The sequence below is a fragment of the Thermobia domestica genome, chromosome 7 (assembly GCF_964235325.1).
Source record: "Thermobia domestica chromosome 7, izTheDome1.hap1.1, whole genome shotgun sequence".
Lineage (NCBI taxonomy): Eukaryota > Metazoa > Arthropoda > Insecta > Zygentoma > Lepismatidae > Thermobia > Thermobia domestica.
This window is the reverse complement of record NC_137460.1, coordinates 265,916,782-265,935,593: the sequence shown is the minus strand read 5'-3', so window position 1 is coordinate 265,935,593 and position 18,812 is coordinate 265,916,782. Positions and strand designations below refer to the sequence as shown.

The following is an 18,812-nucleotide window of genomic DNA, read 5'->3' as shown; positions in this document are numbered from 1 at the left end:
AATATCGTAGATTACATTTGTAAATTCTGTAGTTTTTGGACATAACGTCCAGCAAGCGTATAACTGAAAACGCATGATTTATAATACTTTCTGTATAAGTGCTTCATCCATACATACTTTCCGTATGAAAAATAAAGGTGGTCAGGATCGCACATACAAATGGACGTATCTAATATATAGCTGACGAAGATAACATACAAATGTGTATGTACTGTTAGAAATCAAACATCCTGCAACGGCATGATGTAACACCTAAGGGCAGTGCCTATGTAGCATACGGATAACGTATGCTCCGTTCTGATGTTTGTAGTACATGCGCTTTCATCTATCTTGACTCGAAACAATTATTTAACTTCATAGTGATAATATACCTAGGAATTTGACTATGACTTTTATATCTATTTCTCAACATTATCCTGTACTTACCTCATATACTCATATTTGAACAACTATTACACGAGGAACAATATCACATATCAGTAAAACGAATCTCACTCCCAAACCTAGTTGCAAATTTACCTGCTATCAACTCATTCGACACGAAAAGAAGCTTCCGGGTTGTCGCACCACCAGCGGCGTGGCATAGTATTTTATCCTTACCCATTGTATAGTATTGACTCTCCATGTAATATCCCATGTAATCATTACTATTTACTACAAATGTTTATGTGTCTCAATGACAGTCATCTATGTTCGACCAGGTCGTTCTGTTCCTCTCTCATTCCAATATACTTCTAATGATTTCCGACATTACCTGATATCTTCCAATATTAACATCCATAGCCGCTCAGACCGAGAGAAACAGCTTTTAACAATTTTATTACTGCCTCCACCACAGGCTTCATTCACCCATTACCAAAACCAATCCGTTCCTGATATAACACTACTCCTGACATAGTAATCACTTCATTTCTCGCCCACAGTATTTTCATCTACCTCTTAGATATCCTGGATAGTGAACATGTGCACATTACACTCACTAGAAGTTTCCACTACTTCCTCCTCTGTCCCACAACCCCCTCTTCTCATACTTCGCTACTAAACTTACTAAACTCATACGCTGTCAGCAACCTAACCCTCTTTTACTGAAAATGAATTTAATCGACTCTAATCTCTACCACCAAACATTCAACTCGCAACCGAGCAGTCATCCCTCAAACCGCATATATATCACCTCATAATCCTAAAATCCCTCCGCGCTATTTTCGTCTAGTTAAACACTCACCTCAAATCTCTACAGAATATGATTGCCCTGGCAACCACGAAGCTCTTCAGCATCATAGAGCCCTCCACAGAACAGTGCGTAGTTATCTTAAAGTATACAAATTACAACAGTGGATTAAAACCTGAAACACAATTTCTGCCATATCACACCCTTCGCAATATTAGATGCGTTTCAAGCATTAGCTGGTAAAATTATCCAAACCTCTTATCCTCTCTTACACCACGATCACGCATTGCAAGAGACCAAGAAAAAGCTAAAACCTTTGCTTCCTAATTATAGGAGATTTTCACACCTCTATCATTCACTTAGCATTTTATTTATCTTCCTGTAGAACATTTCAACTTCAATTCACCACATATTTATCTTGAACCCAACATGGCGTACAACATATCTACTCACAAAGCACTAACTACCTCCATTTCTACCCCACCAATCTCTAATGTCATATCTATCATAAACTTTATAATGCACCTCGAATCAATAACATGTATCGACATGCAAGAAAATCCAACAATACTGCACAATCTTCTTAGTCATATTTATTCCACGGAAAAATTATATACCAGCTCATTAGAAATCATCCGAATTTCTCTTGTTCCTTTAAATCTAGAACATCGTCTGATACAGCTCAACAGAATCTTCACCAAAATCCTAGGAAAAAATATCGTCAAATGACTTCATGTTCATCTTTCTCATTACCATCTTTACTACATCATCAAGCAGGCTCCCGCCCATTAATTAGCATCAACGATCAGCTTCTGCGTCTCCTCAACTGCATCCGTAAGCAGTATAATACCACCAAGCCATCAAGTCTGGTACTCTTTGATTTAGAGAAGGCATTTAATGAGTTGTAACGTTAGGGTTTGCTTTCAATACTGCTACAGTTTCGCCTTTTTAACGCATATGTCCGTTTTATTTACAATTTCTTGTTTCGCCACCGTACTTACGAATACATTAGTCAACAGTTATATCAAACTATATTTTTGCACTCAGGCGTATCTATGGCTCTTTACTATCACCCTTATTATATCTACTTTATGTTGTTCACATGCCTCTTCCCCCACAAAATATTCAGTTATTTCCCTACACTGATGATACAGCTTTTCTTGCAAATTGCCGTATTATACACTAAGTAAACAACGCCTTACAACCAACAATACACACTTTTGTTTTGTGGAGCAATAAACGGCGACTGAAATCCTATGCTGCTGAACTCAAACTACAGTATCTTTGCCTCCTATGAAACGCTCCACATTTCACAGTAATTCACTTCCATCACTGTTAACAACAACCGTCTTAGAATCTCCAAAACCGTTAATACTTAAGACTCACCATAGATAGATACCTCAGATGGAAGGCTTATGTTCAGGACATCAACAAAAAGGCATATTATCGACTCAATCTATCAAAACGAATTACTGGCATAACCTGGAGTATTTCCGTAAAGCTACTCTTAAACACTAATATAGTTTTCCTTCGACCTGTGCTTAGTTACGGCCATACCGTTAGGACTCGGCAGCCACCCCCTTGATCAAAAACTTAAGATTCTCGAACATCACACACTCAGAATTCCATACCACATCAAACTCCCGAGCTCCGCTCCAAAGCTCTATTCTCGCGTTATTTTTCCGTACATTTGGTTCCATGTAGAAGAACTTTGTCGCAAAAACTTCCGGACCGCTCAATCCTCATCATCCACTCATCTTCGATTCCATCAACGCCCATATCTATTTTTATATCGTTCACAGAATCAGTCATTCTATCTCTTCCTCCTCTTTTTAATGTATCATTATTCCTTACCACCGAATCATCAAGATCTTCCGCTCATCTGAAAGTTTCTCTCTGTCACCCTCAACACCATATCATACATATTCTACACAATAATTCCTTTGTTACTAACAGAGCTTCCCATTCCGTTTGAATAATGCTTGAAGCAGTCCCCAAGGGAGAAGAATAGCCTATATCCGTCATAATAGAATATCTTATTTGTCTCGTCCAAATGAATCTCATCTTGTAGATATTTCACTCATCAACGCAATATAATGAAATATATATCCAAATACTTTAACCCTAGAACGCAGAACATGGGTCAAAAATGACCCAGCAGTAATTTATGTATAGATTTTTGTCTGCAATATTTGTTGCACAGTAGTTTTTCTCCGTGACATCTTCTATTGGTTTGTTTACTACTTAAAAATAATGTATTAAAGTTTTTGGTTTTGTATTTATTTTTTACATTTTATTATATATATTTCTATACGTAGTATACATAACATGGGTCATTTCTGACCCGCGGTATATTTTAGTATTAGATTACTATTATATATTAGTATCAGTATATAATACTAATACTAATCTTTATAGTAGTATTAGATTAGTTCTTTAGTATAACGAATTAGTATTTGTTGTACTAAAATGTTATTATATTTGTAGTAGTATTATTACTACTAGTCTTGTACTTTGAATTGGATTTTTTAGAAATATATACTCTGAACAGACTAATCTTATGGACCATGTTATGGACCCATAGACCCATCATAAAGACCCATGTTATGGAAACTAAGGTACAATTCATGTCATGCGTTTAAGGGTTAATCATGATGTCTATAATTCATTGTACAATTTCCTTTCTCCACTGTCATTATGATTATAATTGTAAAGACCGTAATGTCCTATTTGCTTACGTTATTTATGACATAAAGTTATTACAAAATGTTGAGAATCCCTTTTACCATGTCTAACTCCTTTCTCGCAGTAACCTTGACTTTTCTTTCCCCCATGGAGGGCAAAAACCTCAAGCGGGTGGTTATCTAAAACAAACATGCGCCATATCTTTACGTTATAATTTCACTTATAATGTTATTTCTAAAGGGTGTTTTATAGGTTACTTATGTCTTGAAGTAACGTAGAATTCTTTGTTTTATATCTTTATCAAAAGACTGAAGTCAGTGTGAGACCGAAAGAAGACATTCGCCTAATATGTACCCCATTGGCACTTTCAGATATTGATTTTTTTAAATAAAATTCTGTATCAGGAGCAAACACAAACATAGGGGAAAAGTGTGAGGTTTGGGACAGTTGGAGATGTGGGACAGTGACATATCTTTATTGTGATTTGTGTTAGGCCATAGTGGTTGCTAGCAGATGTGGTGGCAACACTTAAAAAACATTGGTACCAGGTTCTGAATGTGCACAAGTTTTTAGAAGTAATGATAAATTTTCCTTCATCGCTGATAACTATCATGTGAGATTTATATTATAAAAATATTTGACAATATGAAGAGGTAGTAGAGGATTTAACATAAGAGTAGATAGTTAGGTATTGAGAGTATATTTAGAACATTTTTGTATGATTCTAATACCAGAGTTCGTGGCTTTATAGTGACAGTAGTAAAAGTGGGTATACAGGGATGATTATGGCATGATGAATTGAGGAGGATTGGGACACTGTCCCACTCCTTTCTACTCACAAGGGTACCTTTATTGTAATTCTTGTGTTTCCGCTTGGCTAATGCTATATTTATTTAGTACTTTTTCACATCTGTGTTTCAGAAAAAGGCCACGCAAGTGGAAGAAGATAAACCTAGACTACATACAAACAGCAAACAGTGATACTCTGCAAGCCATAGAGATAGTAAGAGAGAAAAAGAAGAGTATATGAGAGGTAGCAAGAGAACACAACATATCGAAATCAGCCTTTGCTAGACATATTAAAAAGTACAAGGAGGACTCAAATAGAGATGCAGTAATATTTCAAGGAAATCTTTCTTGTGGGAAACTCTCGTTAGCGCAGGTAAGACGAACTATGGGCTTAGAACGAGGCAGGTACGAACTTCGGCTTACGCATATGCAAATGCCTTGAAGAAGAATATGCCGGAATCTTAAACTGTGCACAAAAGTGCGGGATACGACTGGCTTAATGGTTTTATGGAGCATCCCCCTCAGTTATCACTGCGATCTCTGGAATCAAAAGTTTATCAAGAAGTACCAGCTTCAATAAGTAGAACGTGAACGACTTTTTGAACAATTTGAAGTTATCATATGAGAAATGTAAGTTCACCCTGAAGTGTACCTTTAACTGTGATCAAACTGGATTTAGTACTGTACACAGAATACCACGAGTGATAGCTTCACGAGGACAGAAATAAGTCGGACAGATAACTTGAACAGAACGTGCTGAACAAGTGACAGTGCTATGTACCTTCAATGCAGTTAGAAATAGCATTTCTCGACTTTTTTATATTCGAGAGTAGGGTACAAGAATTTCCTCCTGAAGAAAATACCACCTCAAAGCTTGATATTAGAAAGGATCACTGGATGGATGATTGCTGAGATATTTGGTGTTTGTTTAGAACACATTAACTAAATTTCAAAATATTTGGAAGAAAATCCAATCATATTGCTCCTCGATCACCACGAAAACATCTTACCAAAATAGCGTTATGAACATTTTCCCCCCGCATTGCAGTAACAAACTGCAAATGGTGGAAGTTTCGCTTATGAACCTCTAAAGACCCATTACAATCAGGTGTGCAATGACTGACTGGCTAATAATCCAGCAAAAACTGTTTCTCCTTATTTAATTGATGAGTTTATAGGACGGGTATACCCCTGTGCTATGACACAATAGAATATCATATCTGGATTTAAACTACTTTAATATACCCTTTCAACAGTGTTTCTTTTACAGAATACTAATTCCTGATATCTTTAGTAAATGACCGTCCAAATCCCTCCTTGAACAGAAACGCACCGTTTCACCAGCAAAAAAATAGACAGACTTACCAGGCAGAATGTTGCTGGCGTATCTGAGGGTATGGACCATGGTTCATCAGAGCTTCTGCCTCAAGGCTCTCTTACTACAGCTATCCAAGATACTACCTCTGTTATATTCTGCAGCAATACCTTCCACTGCGTAGGTAACCACTCAGAATATCCATCCTTATCCGAAGGCTGCCTACCCCTCTTAATAAAACCAACCGTGGGAGAAAGAGTAGTGGTTGAACAAGAATACTAACAGCAACTGCAGAAAAGATGAAACGAAAGAAGAAGGCTTTGCAAAGCAAAGGCGAAAGAGATGTCGGTATTAGAATTCATTTACAATAAGTAATATGAAGATTTATATAGAGTCCTTAATCGAAGACAGTATTTTCTTCCGAGAGCAGTGTGTTGATATATCCTTTAGTAGTTGGTTCTCTAATGAACGAAATAGGATGGGAAAACACTAATATCAATGTTGAAAACTGTAATATTATACTTCTTTAATTTTATGTCAAAAAGTGTGTAGTGTATAATGTAGAAATTTTCTAAAATGTTTAAAGCAGTGGATGCGAAGTAAAAGTTATGCGTTACAAAGTCGGTTATTCTAAAATTGTTCCTAGTTAACAGCAAGATACTAGTTCGGTTGAGCTTCCAAATATAGTTCTGAAATTACCTTCTTCTGTCATGGGTAAGGTAACAGCACGTATACAGTCTTCGTATTCGTTTTGCCTTGACTTCTCTGCATATAACATCCATTAAACAGTAACCTCTAGAATAGCGATTGTTCTTGTCATCTTGTAATTCAATTTGTTTTCATATTCACTGTAAACAGTCCCGGAAGAATCGAACTTCACTACGACAACATGTGCATTGCTTTGTTGGCGTATTTTCTTTTCTTTTTAATTCTAATTTTCGGCTTTAGCCTTATTTTTGGATTTAATGATAAAAAAGCGAAACTCTTCTCACACAGGAAAGTGGTAAGATGCCTGCTTATCTTTATTGGCAGAACTATTATTCTTATTCTCAAACTGATATAGTTAGTAGGATGATAGCGTAGTACACAATGTTGTTTTATCACTTTCAGTATAGCAATATAATATACTGCATTTCTCGCCACTTTGTTTTATTTCTGAATATCATTTTATTCTGTCCCACTCCTCTCTAGGGTCGACAAGAATGAGACTATTCGGGTATTGCCTAAAATAATGCATTATTTTCAGAGTACTTCAACTTAAAACGCAGTTAGTTTATATATAAAATAACTATAGTTTATTTATGTACTTAAATAAGTGTTACAAGAAATATCTCGCGAACTATACATCAAGAAAAATATTAGGAGTCAATGTACAATACAGAGGTGCCTAAGAAATGAGTCAAGCAAGAGGTTCCCCCATTTTGTGAGAAGGTAATGAACGTGAAATGTTCTAATAGGAACATAGGTCGAGTGATACCTCGTTCGAAAGAGCTTCGAAAATGTAACAATTTTTGTAGTAAAATATTTTTGATATGGGTCACCGTTTTCAAGATGGCCCCCCAAAATGGTCTCCTGTCAGATAAAATTTCTAGTACTTTATAAGAGTATTGGGAGGTCGGAGCTAATATTCCTATTGGATCCGTATACGTTTTTGTTCGGGTAAGCCAATTTTATAATAGTATTGGGTTGGAATCCTGTGTATCCCAGATTGGGAAAGCCAGACATAAAAGTATGGGTTCGAACCTTGGACCTTTCAAATGAGAAAACCACTTCAAGATATTATTCAGTTTTATGGATAAAAAATTTACGAATTGAAATACTGGCAAGACAACAAAAATTCTCTCCCACGGTCTCAGGATCCGAGCGTTATAATAAAGTAGACATTTGCCGTGTGCCCACCATCACTGCCGTGTCATGCTGTGGACAACATCATCAAAACCTGTAATAAAATACAGAAAATGGGATCCATACGCTAGTTTAACACCAGATGAGCAGCGAAATACAAAATAAATGTTTGGTTTGATCAAATTAAATATCCATTTAGGTTGACATCTATCAGCTTATAAGAAGAAAGCACAAAATTATCAAATATACAATATTATTATTTTCAAGAAAATAATGAGAATTTGTAGGTAAACTTTGTATTAATATTCACTTTCACTACACAAATCACATATGGCTTTAAAACAACACATTAATATTTTCAAATTATTGATTACATTTCACTCAAAACCGAATTGGCACATTAATGACGCGATTACGGGACAGCACCGTTAACTCGCACGTTATTCGTCACCGAACTATTGTGGTTAGTTCGAAAACTATGAAGATCAGCGCAGCACTGCATTCCCATCGCTCTAATACGAAAAGTTATTCAAAATCTTCAATTGTAAGATCGTAGTAGCACATGAAAATATTAATATCTTGACATCACAAAATTTATAAAAATAACTTTCTTCGAACTTTTCAATTTTTATCTCTGGCAGATTTTGCTTTTCATGAAAATAAAATTTCACTGCGTGTTGGTTTTATTCCTGTTGGAGCATCTCTCTCACATGTCTCAGCGCTGCCAGGTCCATCGATGCTCTCCTCATGCTTCTTTTTTGTCGTCAGTTCGTTACCTATTCAACGGCGCAAGAATACACCACCAAACTAAAATATAGAAAACACTTAATTTTCATTCACAGTTTCACTGATGCTATATAATGAATGATCCATGGCTCAATTGAAACCACATTAAAAACACTGATAATCCCAATAAAACATAAAATTAATGATTATGTACAAAAATTAAATTATTACGTAAAATCCGTCATCACTGCATGAGTTTATACTGCGTGGGCGTCGAGCATAAGTGTAGCAAAATTCCTCGCCTAATTTGGGCTGACGGGAGGAAGCAGAGATGTCTGGAAAAATGAGGCACCTTTTGGGTGACAAAATTTCTGTGCTTCTTTCTCCTTCAAATAGTAGCTGGTTGCGTTTTACTTCTAAAAATCGGCGTTGAGAAATACGTGGGTTGATTTAAAAGTTCATGTCTATTCATATTGTTATAACTTATAAGTCTGAAACATCTGAGTAGAAACAAAAAAAGGAAAAAGCCATAGTCAACGTGGAGTGGTATTGTTGCGGTGTCCTCATTGCTCCCATCATGTGAACCCGGGACCAACTTGAAAACTTCAAATGGGAGTATAGATCGAGTGATACCTGTTTGAAAGATCGTGGAAAACCAAACAGCTTAGTACAAAACTTATATTGTTTTCGGGCAAGCCTATTTCAAAATGGCCGCTGAAAATGGTTCCCCATTCAGATACAAAGAGTAGTATTCAAAACGAATGTTACAAAGCCAATATCCAGCAACGTATGCATCAAATAAGAAATATGTTAAGAGTCAATATACAATACACACAGGCCTAAAAATGGGTCAAACACAAGGCCTAATTTTATACTAAGCTGTTTGGTGTTTCACGATCTACCAAAGAAGGTATCACTCGTCCTATGTTGCATTTTAAAATTGCACGTACACCTCTTCCTCCAAAATGGGGACGTGGAATCCTCATGTTTAACACATATTTTATGCCATTTGTATTGTACATTGAGGCTTAACACTCTTCTTATTTGGTGCATATTTCGTTGGATATATGCGTGTAATATTAAATTTGAACACTGCGTTTTGTATCTGAATGAGGAACCATTTTCGGTTTCCATTTTGAAACTGGCTTGGCAAAAATCAAAACAAATTCTCTACTAAACTCTTTGGCCTTCCACGATCTATAAAACAAGGTATCACCCAACCTATATTCCCATTATAAATTTTCAAGCTGGTCCCAGGCCACGTTATGGGGGCCCTGGGGACACCGCAGAAATACCATTCAACGTTGCTTATAGTTTTTTTTTCCTTTTTCATTTTTTGTTTCACCGTTTTCTACTCAGCCGTTTCTGATTTAAAGTACTGGAAATTCTAGCTGATTCAGGACCCTTCTTGGGGGCCATCTTGAAAACGTTTCCTCATATCAAAAGTTGTTTCCTACAAAAATTGTTCAATTTTCCAAGCCCTTTCGAACGACATATTATTCGAGCTATGTTCCCATTTGAACATTTCACGTAAATGTCCTTCCCTCCAAAATTGAGGGGCGGGAGGACCTCATGTTTGAGTCGTTTTTAGGCCCCTCTGTATTGTACATTTACTAATAATGTTTTTCTTATTTGAGATATAGTTCGCGAGACAATAGCTTGTAAAACTTATTTTGACTTACCCTCTATAAACTCAAAGTATCAGACCATCAAATAAAGGTAACATTGTGTTTCTTTTATTTTTGATACGTGTGCAAAAAATTATTTCTTAAAAAGTGTCCCACTCCTGCCACTTCTCCCGTACTAGATCTCAAGAACTTTTTCATTATTTTGTTTATTAAGTTATTTTAGGATACGTTGGGTTAGGCAGGCCCCCTGACACAGAATCGAAATCAAAAATATTAAGAACATTTCGAAAACTCCGATTTATTGTTCAAAACTTTGCAAAAATGTAAAACACATGTGCAGCTAGTTACAAGCAAAAGTAAACATGCATAAAGAATACCCAGTAGTGACGATTTTCAGGATTACACTTCTGATAGTCAGCCTTGTGACACCTGTGATCTAAAATGTGTATTGAAGTCTGCGTATTTGGAATATTGTGATGACACAGACGAGGATTCATGGATCTATATGGCAAATTATGCAGCTCATTGTGTTAGAATAAAGTGACAAGTGAGGAGTGCATAAGTTTAGTGGTGGTTGGTAAGGAAAATAATAATTATTTAGATTATCTTCAAACAAAGGGACATTGCAACAGATCAAATACAACTTTTTATATTTCACATGTATGCTATTTAGCACTATGTTGTTAATAGTGAAGAATTACCAACAACGTTTCTACGACCAACTTCCCAAAAGAGTTCTCTACAAACTTTGACTCTAAATTCACCCTCTTCATATGATATGTTGTATATTGATCTAAATTATAGTTGTAAAACTTCTGGAAAAAAAATTCTCGGCATATATTTAGTATAATATTAGTATTAGGAACAACATACTTCTATATAATTACAAAATAAACTTTAAAAAATGATAGTGAACAACACATTAGGAAAGAAAACTTCTTGTTCTTTCTTCATAATTCATAAACATTAATTTAGTCAAGATAAACTATTAAATAATGAGCGTTTTGCTTAGTGGTTCACTTTATAATACAGCATTTTTGTGGTAAACGTTGTGGGAGCATTCCAGTGATATTCAAGTTTTGCGTAATTTTTAATTAAAATGTATTGTCAAAATGCATTACACCTTTAATTTCTCCGTTAAAAAATTTATTCCAAGTTGAATGATACTATCAAGTACTTTAGTTTCTAGCGTTCTCTTACATTGATTTGTAAAGGTTTGACTGATATTTAGTATTGGGATTTATATACGTGTGTATATTAAGGAATACCAGTGTAAAGTAAGTCATAATCATAATTTATTGCATCCGTTCATCGTCATACAACGAAATTGCACATGTCATTTATATATATACCAATATACATAAACATACATACTATTATTACATATAGATTCTTATGGTTTCACTAATTTACTTACTATACATTTAATTTTACGTATACGAATTATTTTCTACATATTCTTCAACTTAGTAAAAGCAATGTTCTATCAAGTAACTTTTAAGTTTGGATCTAAAGCTATTGACCGAGACCTCATTTTTTATACATGATGGAAGTAAATTGTATAATAGAGTACCTTTGAGCGTAACTGATTTATTGTATATATTTGTCCTATGTGCATGCAAGTGAATGTCGTCTTTACTTCTTGTGTTATAACTGTGAATGTCTTTGTTAACAATAAATTCACTACTATGTTTTTTCAAATACATTAATATTTCGAACAAATACATTGAGGGAAGAGTCATTATTCCAAGTTCCTTAAAAATATTTCTGCAAGAAGAGTTCCATTTTACTCCTGCAAGTATTCTTACTACTTTCTTCTGTAGCCTAAAGTTAGCAATACTTTTAGGTGCATTTCTCCAGAATATTTTATTGTAGAATGAAAATTTGAGTAATATATACACTTAGCTGTTTTTACATTTATTTTATCTCTTACACATCTAATTGCATAGCATAATTTGCTTAGCTTACTTCTTACCTGTTCTATATGTGGTTCCCAGTTGAAATTATTAGATATTTTAACTCCGAGAAAGGTAGCAGTTTCTACATATTTAATTGATTTATTATTTACTTTTATTATTGCATTGGCTTGATTACTTTTACCATTGTTAAAATTTAAGAGACATGTTTTACCTTACCGTCAAACCTTCAGACATCAATATGTTCGGGATAAAATAAAATAATAGCTGAACAAAGCAAATACGCTTTATTTAAAAGTCAAAACGTGTAACAGTTCTCCAACTAACAGCTTGGCTTCATCAGACATACTAATGGTATTTACAAACATATTTTAGACACGGAACTCTTAGTGGATTAGAGTGAAATGAAAGTGTTGGGACAGAAATATGGAAGGACTGTCAGAAAATGGAAGAATCAAGATTGATAGAAGTGGAAAGTGAAAACGCAATGAACTGGGGCTCGTGACTTAAAATTGATAAACTATTGCTTTATTATGCCTTATTCATACTATAGTGTTTATTTTTATCGTTCTCGTATTTCCAAGGGTAAAATGGCTGGCACGCGCTGTATCTTACTTTAAATTAGTAGTTACCATGTATTTCCTTTTCTTATATATATATATAATGTACTTTATTTCCATTATTTATTTCTTTCTTTATTTTATTTGTCTCTTTTTAGTCTATGACAAACATATATTGTCATGTTATATTATTATTGAAGTATGTACGTAGTGGATTGTACTGCCCCTTAATGTGAGCATTTGCTCATTGGGGCCAAAGGAAAGTGAATAAATAAAAAAAAGAATAATTAAAATGAATCGTAATAATCGCCTAGATGCAGCGTCGATTATTAAACTATTTCTAAACAGAAGGTACTATGTTTAGTTTTATCTTTAACCATTTTGTGCACCATTTCCTGAAAATATTCTAATTAATATATTATGAAGCACATGAGTAGGGTTGTGGCACTTGAGGGAGTTTTTTGACCTACTGTGCATTCGCAAACTGTTCCGGTTCCTGTTTCACTTGCGGTTCAGATTCCTGTTCCGATTCATATTCTGACACCTATTCTGACTCAAGTTCTAGTACCTGTTCCGGTTTCTCCGGAGCAGACTACGCGCAACGAGTAGCCTTTTACGCCTATGAACACCACCGAACCACGCATCTGCGGAAACATTACAGTTCGAATTACACCCAACAGCAACACTATGAACATAGCAGAACGATCATGATTGTGCCGGTAGTGTTTTCCAACCATTATAACATCAGGGGTGTTTTCGTTCTCTTTTACGAGCACTTTTTTGATGTGAAAAAAAGACTATAGCAACATAGTACAGAAGAGATTAAAAAATAACAACAGGATTTAACAATGTAACATAAGTCTTGTTTGTCACACACACACACACACACACTCGCACATACTTGGTTGCTCATGTGCAGTAAAATTAAATTTCCAATTTATTAGACATTACATGCATCTGCAGAAAAATTACAATTCCAACTCCCGCTTCCGGTTCCAATTAAACACAACACCACCACCAGCGGCAGACCATAGACTACAACATATGACTATGAACACAGATTCCAACTCCTAGTGAACATAGTAGAGCAGTGGTTCGCTTCCCGTTTGCGTGGGTTTGCACGCATATAGTATGATCACTCTCTTTCTCTCTCTCTCTCTCTCTCTTACACACACACACACACTTGCTTTACGGAGCACTTGGTAGCGCATGAGCAATGCAGTGTCAGTCACAGTTCCAAAGCAGACTACCCAACGAAAACCCTTTTACGACTGTTACCTATTGTAGCGATTGCGTAAACTGTTCCGACTCAAGTTCCAGTACCATTACCGGTTTCGGAGCAGACTACAAAACGAGTAGGCTATTTCGATCCCTGTTTTGAACCGTTATAAAAGACTATGACAGATTTTTCACTAACTAAATAACATAGTACACACACTTGTTTACGCATGCGAAGTTCCAATTTATTACAAGTTACAGTTAAAGATTCCCACTTCCGTTTCCTATTGAACACAGCAGCAGCAGACTACAGACTAAAAAGGCTACAACATAGGACTATTAGCACATATTCCAACAAGTATTGAACATAGTAGAGCAGCGGTTCGCACTCCGCTTAATTGTGGTTTCCTTTCCAACTCATAGACACACACGATTGATTTACGGAGAAATTTGTGGCGCATGAGCAAACTGTTCCGGTTCCTGCTGCATTTCTGGTTACTGTTCCTGTTCTGACTCAAGTTCCAGTAACAGAACTCCTTCCCCCGGAGCAGCCTACCCAAAAAGTAGGCTGTTTCGACCCCTTTTTTTGAAACATTATAAGAGACAGTGGCTTATTTTTCATTCACAACAAACACACACGCACACACATTTTTTACGGAGCATTTTGTGGCGCATGAGCAAACTGTTCAAATTCAAGATGGAGTAAAAGTTCCAGTTTCGAATACACAACACAGAAAAAGTTGCACCCGACTACGAACAGCAGATTACGCAAGAAAGGCTACGGCACAACAGCAACACACTACGCAACATATATTCCAGAAAGGCCATGGCCACAGTCAGAATGAAGAAGTGGCGCCTAAATAACATATAAAGTCGATTCTTTTTACTCGTTCACTCTTCTACGACAGAAACAGTGAAGCAGAGATTAAGACACACAAACACATGGTTCACGGAGCACTTGTTTGCGAATGCACAACAAAATTACAGTTCCAATTGAGTAGAAATAACACGCATACGCAGAAACATTACAGTTCCAATTCGATAACACACAGGAGCAGCACGAGTATGACATTGGCTGCGTTGTTTTTGCAGCCCTTTGTGAGTATGTTGTACCGTGTAGATATTATCTTATCGTTTATGTAGGTTACAGCCTTCTATAACAATTATAACCAATTTGGATAAAACTCGGTATATACAGCTTTTCGAAGTAAACTAATTTGCATAAAACACGGTATGCTGTATCACGGTGTTTTCGAACATGCTGATTACGAATACCAAATTTATTATTATCTTGATCTCACAGTTATGCGGGATACGCCCTTTCTATGACAATTTTACCCGATTTCGATGAAACTTGGTATATAGGGGTTTTCGAACTAGCTGTGAACGAATATCATATTTGCTTTTGCCTAGGTCTTACAGTTTATGGGTGATAAACGTTTACAATTTTCTGACAATTTTAGTTTTTGTAGAATTTTATGACCACTCTCATCATTCCCTAAATAACTTTCAATTCCTATCCATATTGGTGTGAAAAAGGTCTGTGGCAACATAGTAGAGAAGACATTAGAAATAAAAGCTACGGTGGCTCGATGGTTCGCTTTCACCTCGCATGTCGCCTTATGTAGCTTATTCGACATATTCGTTTACGTAAAACTTAAAAATTTCATCTCGGCTCATACACACACATACACAGGGTTCACAGAGCCTTTGGTAGCATATGCCTAATAAAATTACAGTTCCCATTCGGTTGCAATTTAGTAGAAGTTACACTTATGCACAAAAAAGTACAGTTCCAATTCCAATTACACACAACAGCAGAACGAGTACAGTATTGGCGGCAGGTATTTTGTGACCTTTATAAAAGACTATGACCAATTTTTTATTCCCTATATAACATACAACCAGTAACGTAGCGTGAAGTTTTGAAATGCATAGACTGAAATTAGATTCGTAGCTAGATGGTGGCTAGGAGGGGCCCAATCCCCTGAAACTTGCATTTTTTGTTGTATGTATATATGAGTGTAAACTGAATTTAAGTTAACTCTTCAAAAAAAAAAAAAAATATCCCGACCTTATTTAAACGATCACGTCTTAGTGTTCTGACTACGCTGTAATACTTGATAGGAAAATGCTAATTCATGCAATTGATTTTTCATACAATGCAATAAAAAGTATAAGAGTGGTTCTGCTTCATATTTCCCTTACACATACGGTTTGCTTACATATGCAATACTCGCATAGCACACATACACTGTATTACTGTTTCAAAGAAACAAATAAAAACGGATAGCTATAGGACGATCTTAAGTGTAACTTCCCCAAATCATAAACAAACTTAAGCACTTCACCCACAACAACACATATCAGCATACTAATGGAAAACAGTGGAGCAGTAGCTCACAGTCAATTGATGATTTTTACAGAAAAAGCTATTTTTAGATTGAAAGTATGAAAAAAAGAAACTATAAATCATCTGAGGTTTTCTTCAGTATCGATCTTCAAAACATTGCGGATACCAACGCAACGCAACGAAAAAAATACAACATACCCACACAGCAAGGAATATTTTCTCAACCAAAAGAAAATATTTTCCTTGGTTTCCAGAAGGTTTTCCTTCTCTGGAGATTTCCATGCTGGTTTCCCTAATGTATTCCGAATATTTCCGGAAAATATTTTCCCAAAAATGTTTAGAAAACATTTTAGAAATTACCGAAAGTACATTTTGAGAATGTTAACCGGAAAGTATATCCAGGAAAATATTCACAAAATGTATTAGAAATATTTTATTGGATGTAATCTAATATGTTTTCACTGCTGAGAAGGAAAATATTTTCGAAATGATAATAAAAATGTTTTCAATATATGATATGGGAAACAATGAAAGGAAATATATTCCATATATTTAAAAAATGTTATCTAATAGGTTATTTGCAATATTTTCTATTTTTACAAGAAAACATATTGAACATATATTTTTAAAACGTTTAGAATGTTTTAAAAATAAATTCTTTCGTAATATAAGAAATATTTTTCAGAAATGCTTTAAAAAGTTTTACTTAATTTTAACAAAAGTATTTTGGTAACCTTCTGTTATAACTTAAACGGAATATTTTCGTACAATATTTTAGTCTTATTTCCAGAATATTTTATCGAATTTTGAATATAAAACTTTAAAACAGGGAAAAGAAAACATATTAAAAATTAATAGAAAATGTTTTCCGTTATGTTTTAGAAAATATTTTGTATTTTTAGTGAACAAAATTTTCTGATATGTTATAGAAATATTTTTACATTGTTTTCAGAATATACTCTTCCGTTACTGGAGAAAATATATTCCTTGTTATATCTGAGAAATATCCCAAATATTTACCGGAAATATTTTTTAAAAATGTTTGGAAAACATTTCATGAAGTACAATAAGTATATTTTTAGAACGTTAGAAGGAAAATAATCTAAGGAAAATTTTCACAAATTCTACTATTGTGTTGAATGTAATGTAATATGTTTTCAATGTTGAGAGAAAAAATGTTTTCAAAGTAATACAGAAAATGTTTTACATACATGATATATATAAAAATAGGAAATATATTCCATAGATTTTACAAATGTTGTCCAACGTGTTACTTGCAATCTTTTCTATTGTAACGAGAAAACGTATGAAATATAATTTTAAAAATGTTTCGAATATCTTAAAAATAAATTCCTTCGTAATATGAGAAATATTTTCCAGAAATATTTTTAAAACACCTATTAATTTTGTGTGGAAATGTTTTTGTTACCTTCTCCTGTAACTTAACCCTAAGAAGTCCAAGAATGTTTTTTGTTTCAAGTAGGTCCAAGGGGAGGCTCCTCGAACCCACAGTATAACATACTATAATTCACATAATGCCATCTAACAACAAATGAATATAGAATAAGCATTCAGAACTTACTCGTGGCTGATATGTTGTTTCCCAACATAAGAACACAATCCTTGTTAAATGCAAACGAAAAAATCTAAGTTCAGGAAATATACTTGTAGAAAATATGTCACATGGAAGTCCAAGGAGGGGGTTCGATGAGCACACTACTTAGAAATAATTTTTAATTTACAAGTTACTAAATAATAACGCACATTAATGATGTGGATTTATCAAAGAAGTAATAATAGACAACAAATAAAATTCTCAATATCTTAATCAAGACATACGACGGAGATTTTCAGGAAATATACTTGTAGAAATTATGTCACATGGAAGTCCAAGGAGGGGGTTCGATGAGCCCACTACTCAGAATTAATTTTTAACTTACAAGTTACTAAACAAAAATGCACGTTAATGATGCGGATTTATCAAAGAAGTAATAATACACAATAAATAAAATTCTCAATATTTTCAAGACTTATGACGGGTTTTTTTTTTCAAGAAATACAAACGACCCAGATAGCACAGAAAAATTTTTAAAAATGTTTAAAAATTTGCAAAGGCAAACTAAAAAGTTTGCAAAAACTTGCCTTTTCAAATGAAAAAATTTTCCGAAAGTTCAATGCAAATAACGAAGTTGACGCTGGCTGAGTTTGCAGCAAAGTTGCCTCAGAAAACGAAAACATCTGCCAATACAAACGAAATGTTTGCAACTGCACAGCAAGAAAATTTGCCAGGACTTTGCTGCAATCAAAATTTGCAGCAATTGTTTTGAAACTAGTACAACTATATACAAAAATCAAACGAGATGGGCTGATAAGGGTCATTTTTCGCCCATCGAACACCGGAAAAATGAAGAGTTCGATTCAGACAAGTTTGCAATATAGTAACAGTATCAGTAACTCAGTGCTTTTAACACAGTCTTTCTCCTGTAAATTTTTAATTTCGTAGAACCCCCTTATGTAGTTAACCCAACTCCGACCGCACTGGCAGTTAAAAATCATACTGTAACGGTTCTTAAATTGTATTCTAATAGTTTTCCTTGAAGTTCACT

At 34.8% G+C, this 18,812-nt stretch overlaps 2 protein-coding genes across 2 annotated transcripts in view; one reads left to right on the top strand and one right to left on the bottom strand.

The window, feature by feature from the left end:
- LOC145690895 (uncharacterized) overlaps positions 1 to 5,517 on the top strand; it is a 36,863-nt gene extending 31,346 nt beyond the window's left edge. The window contains exon 2 of the mRNA XM_081766305.1: positions 4,778 to 5,517. Coding sequence (XP_081622431.1) covers positions 4,778 to 4,886 — 109 coding nt within the window. The 3' untranslated portion in view covers positions 4,887 to 5,517. The remainder of the gene's footprint in view (positions 1 to 4,777) is intronic.
- A 134-nt stretch (positions 5,518 to 5,651) lies between these two features.
- LOC145690893 (uncharacterized) overlaps positions 5,652 to 18,812 on the bottom strand; it is a 74,805-nt gene continuing 61,644 nt past the window's right edge. Inside the window, exon 2 of the mRNA XM_081766304.1 lies at positions 5,652 to 8,612. Within this exon, the coding sequence (XP_081622430.1) occupies positions 8,586 to 8,612 (27 nt within the window). The 3' untranslated portion in view covers positions 5,652 to 8,585. The remainder of the gene's footprint in view (positions 8,613 to 18,812) is intronic.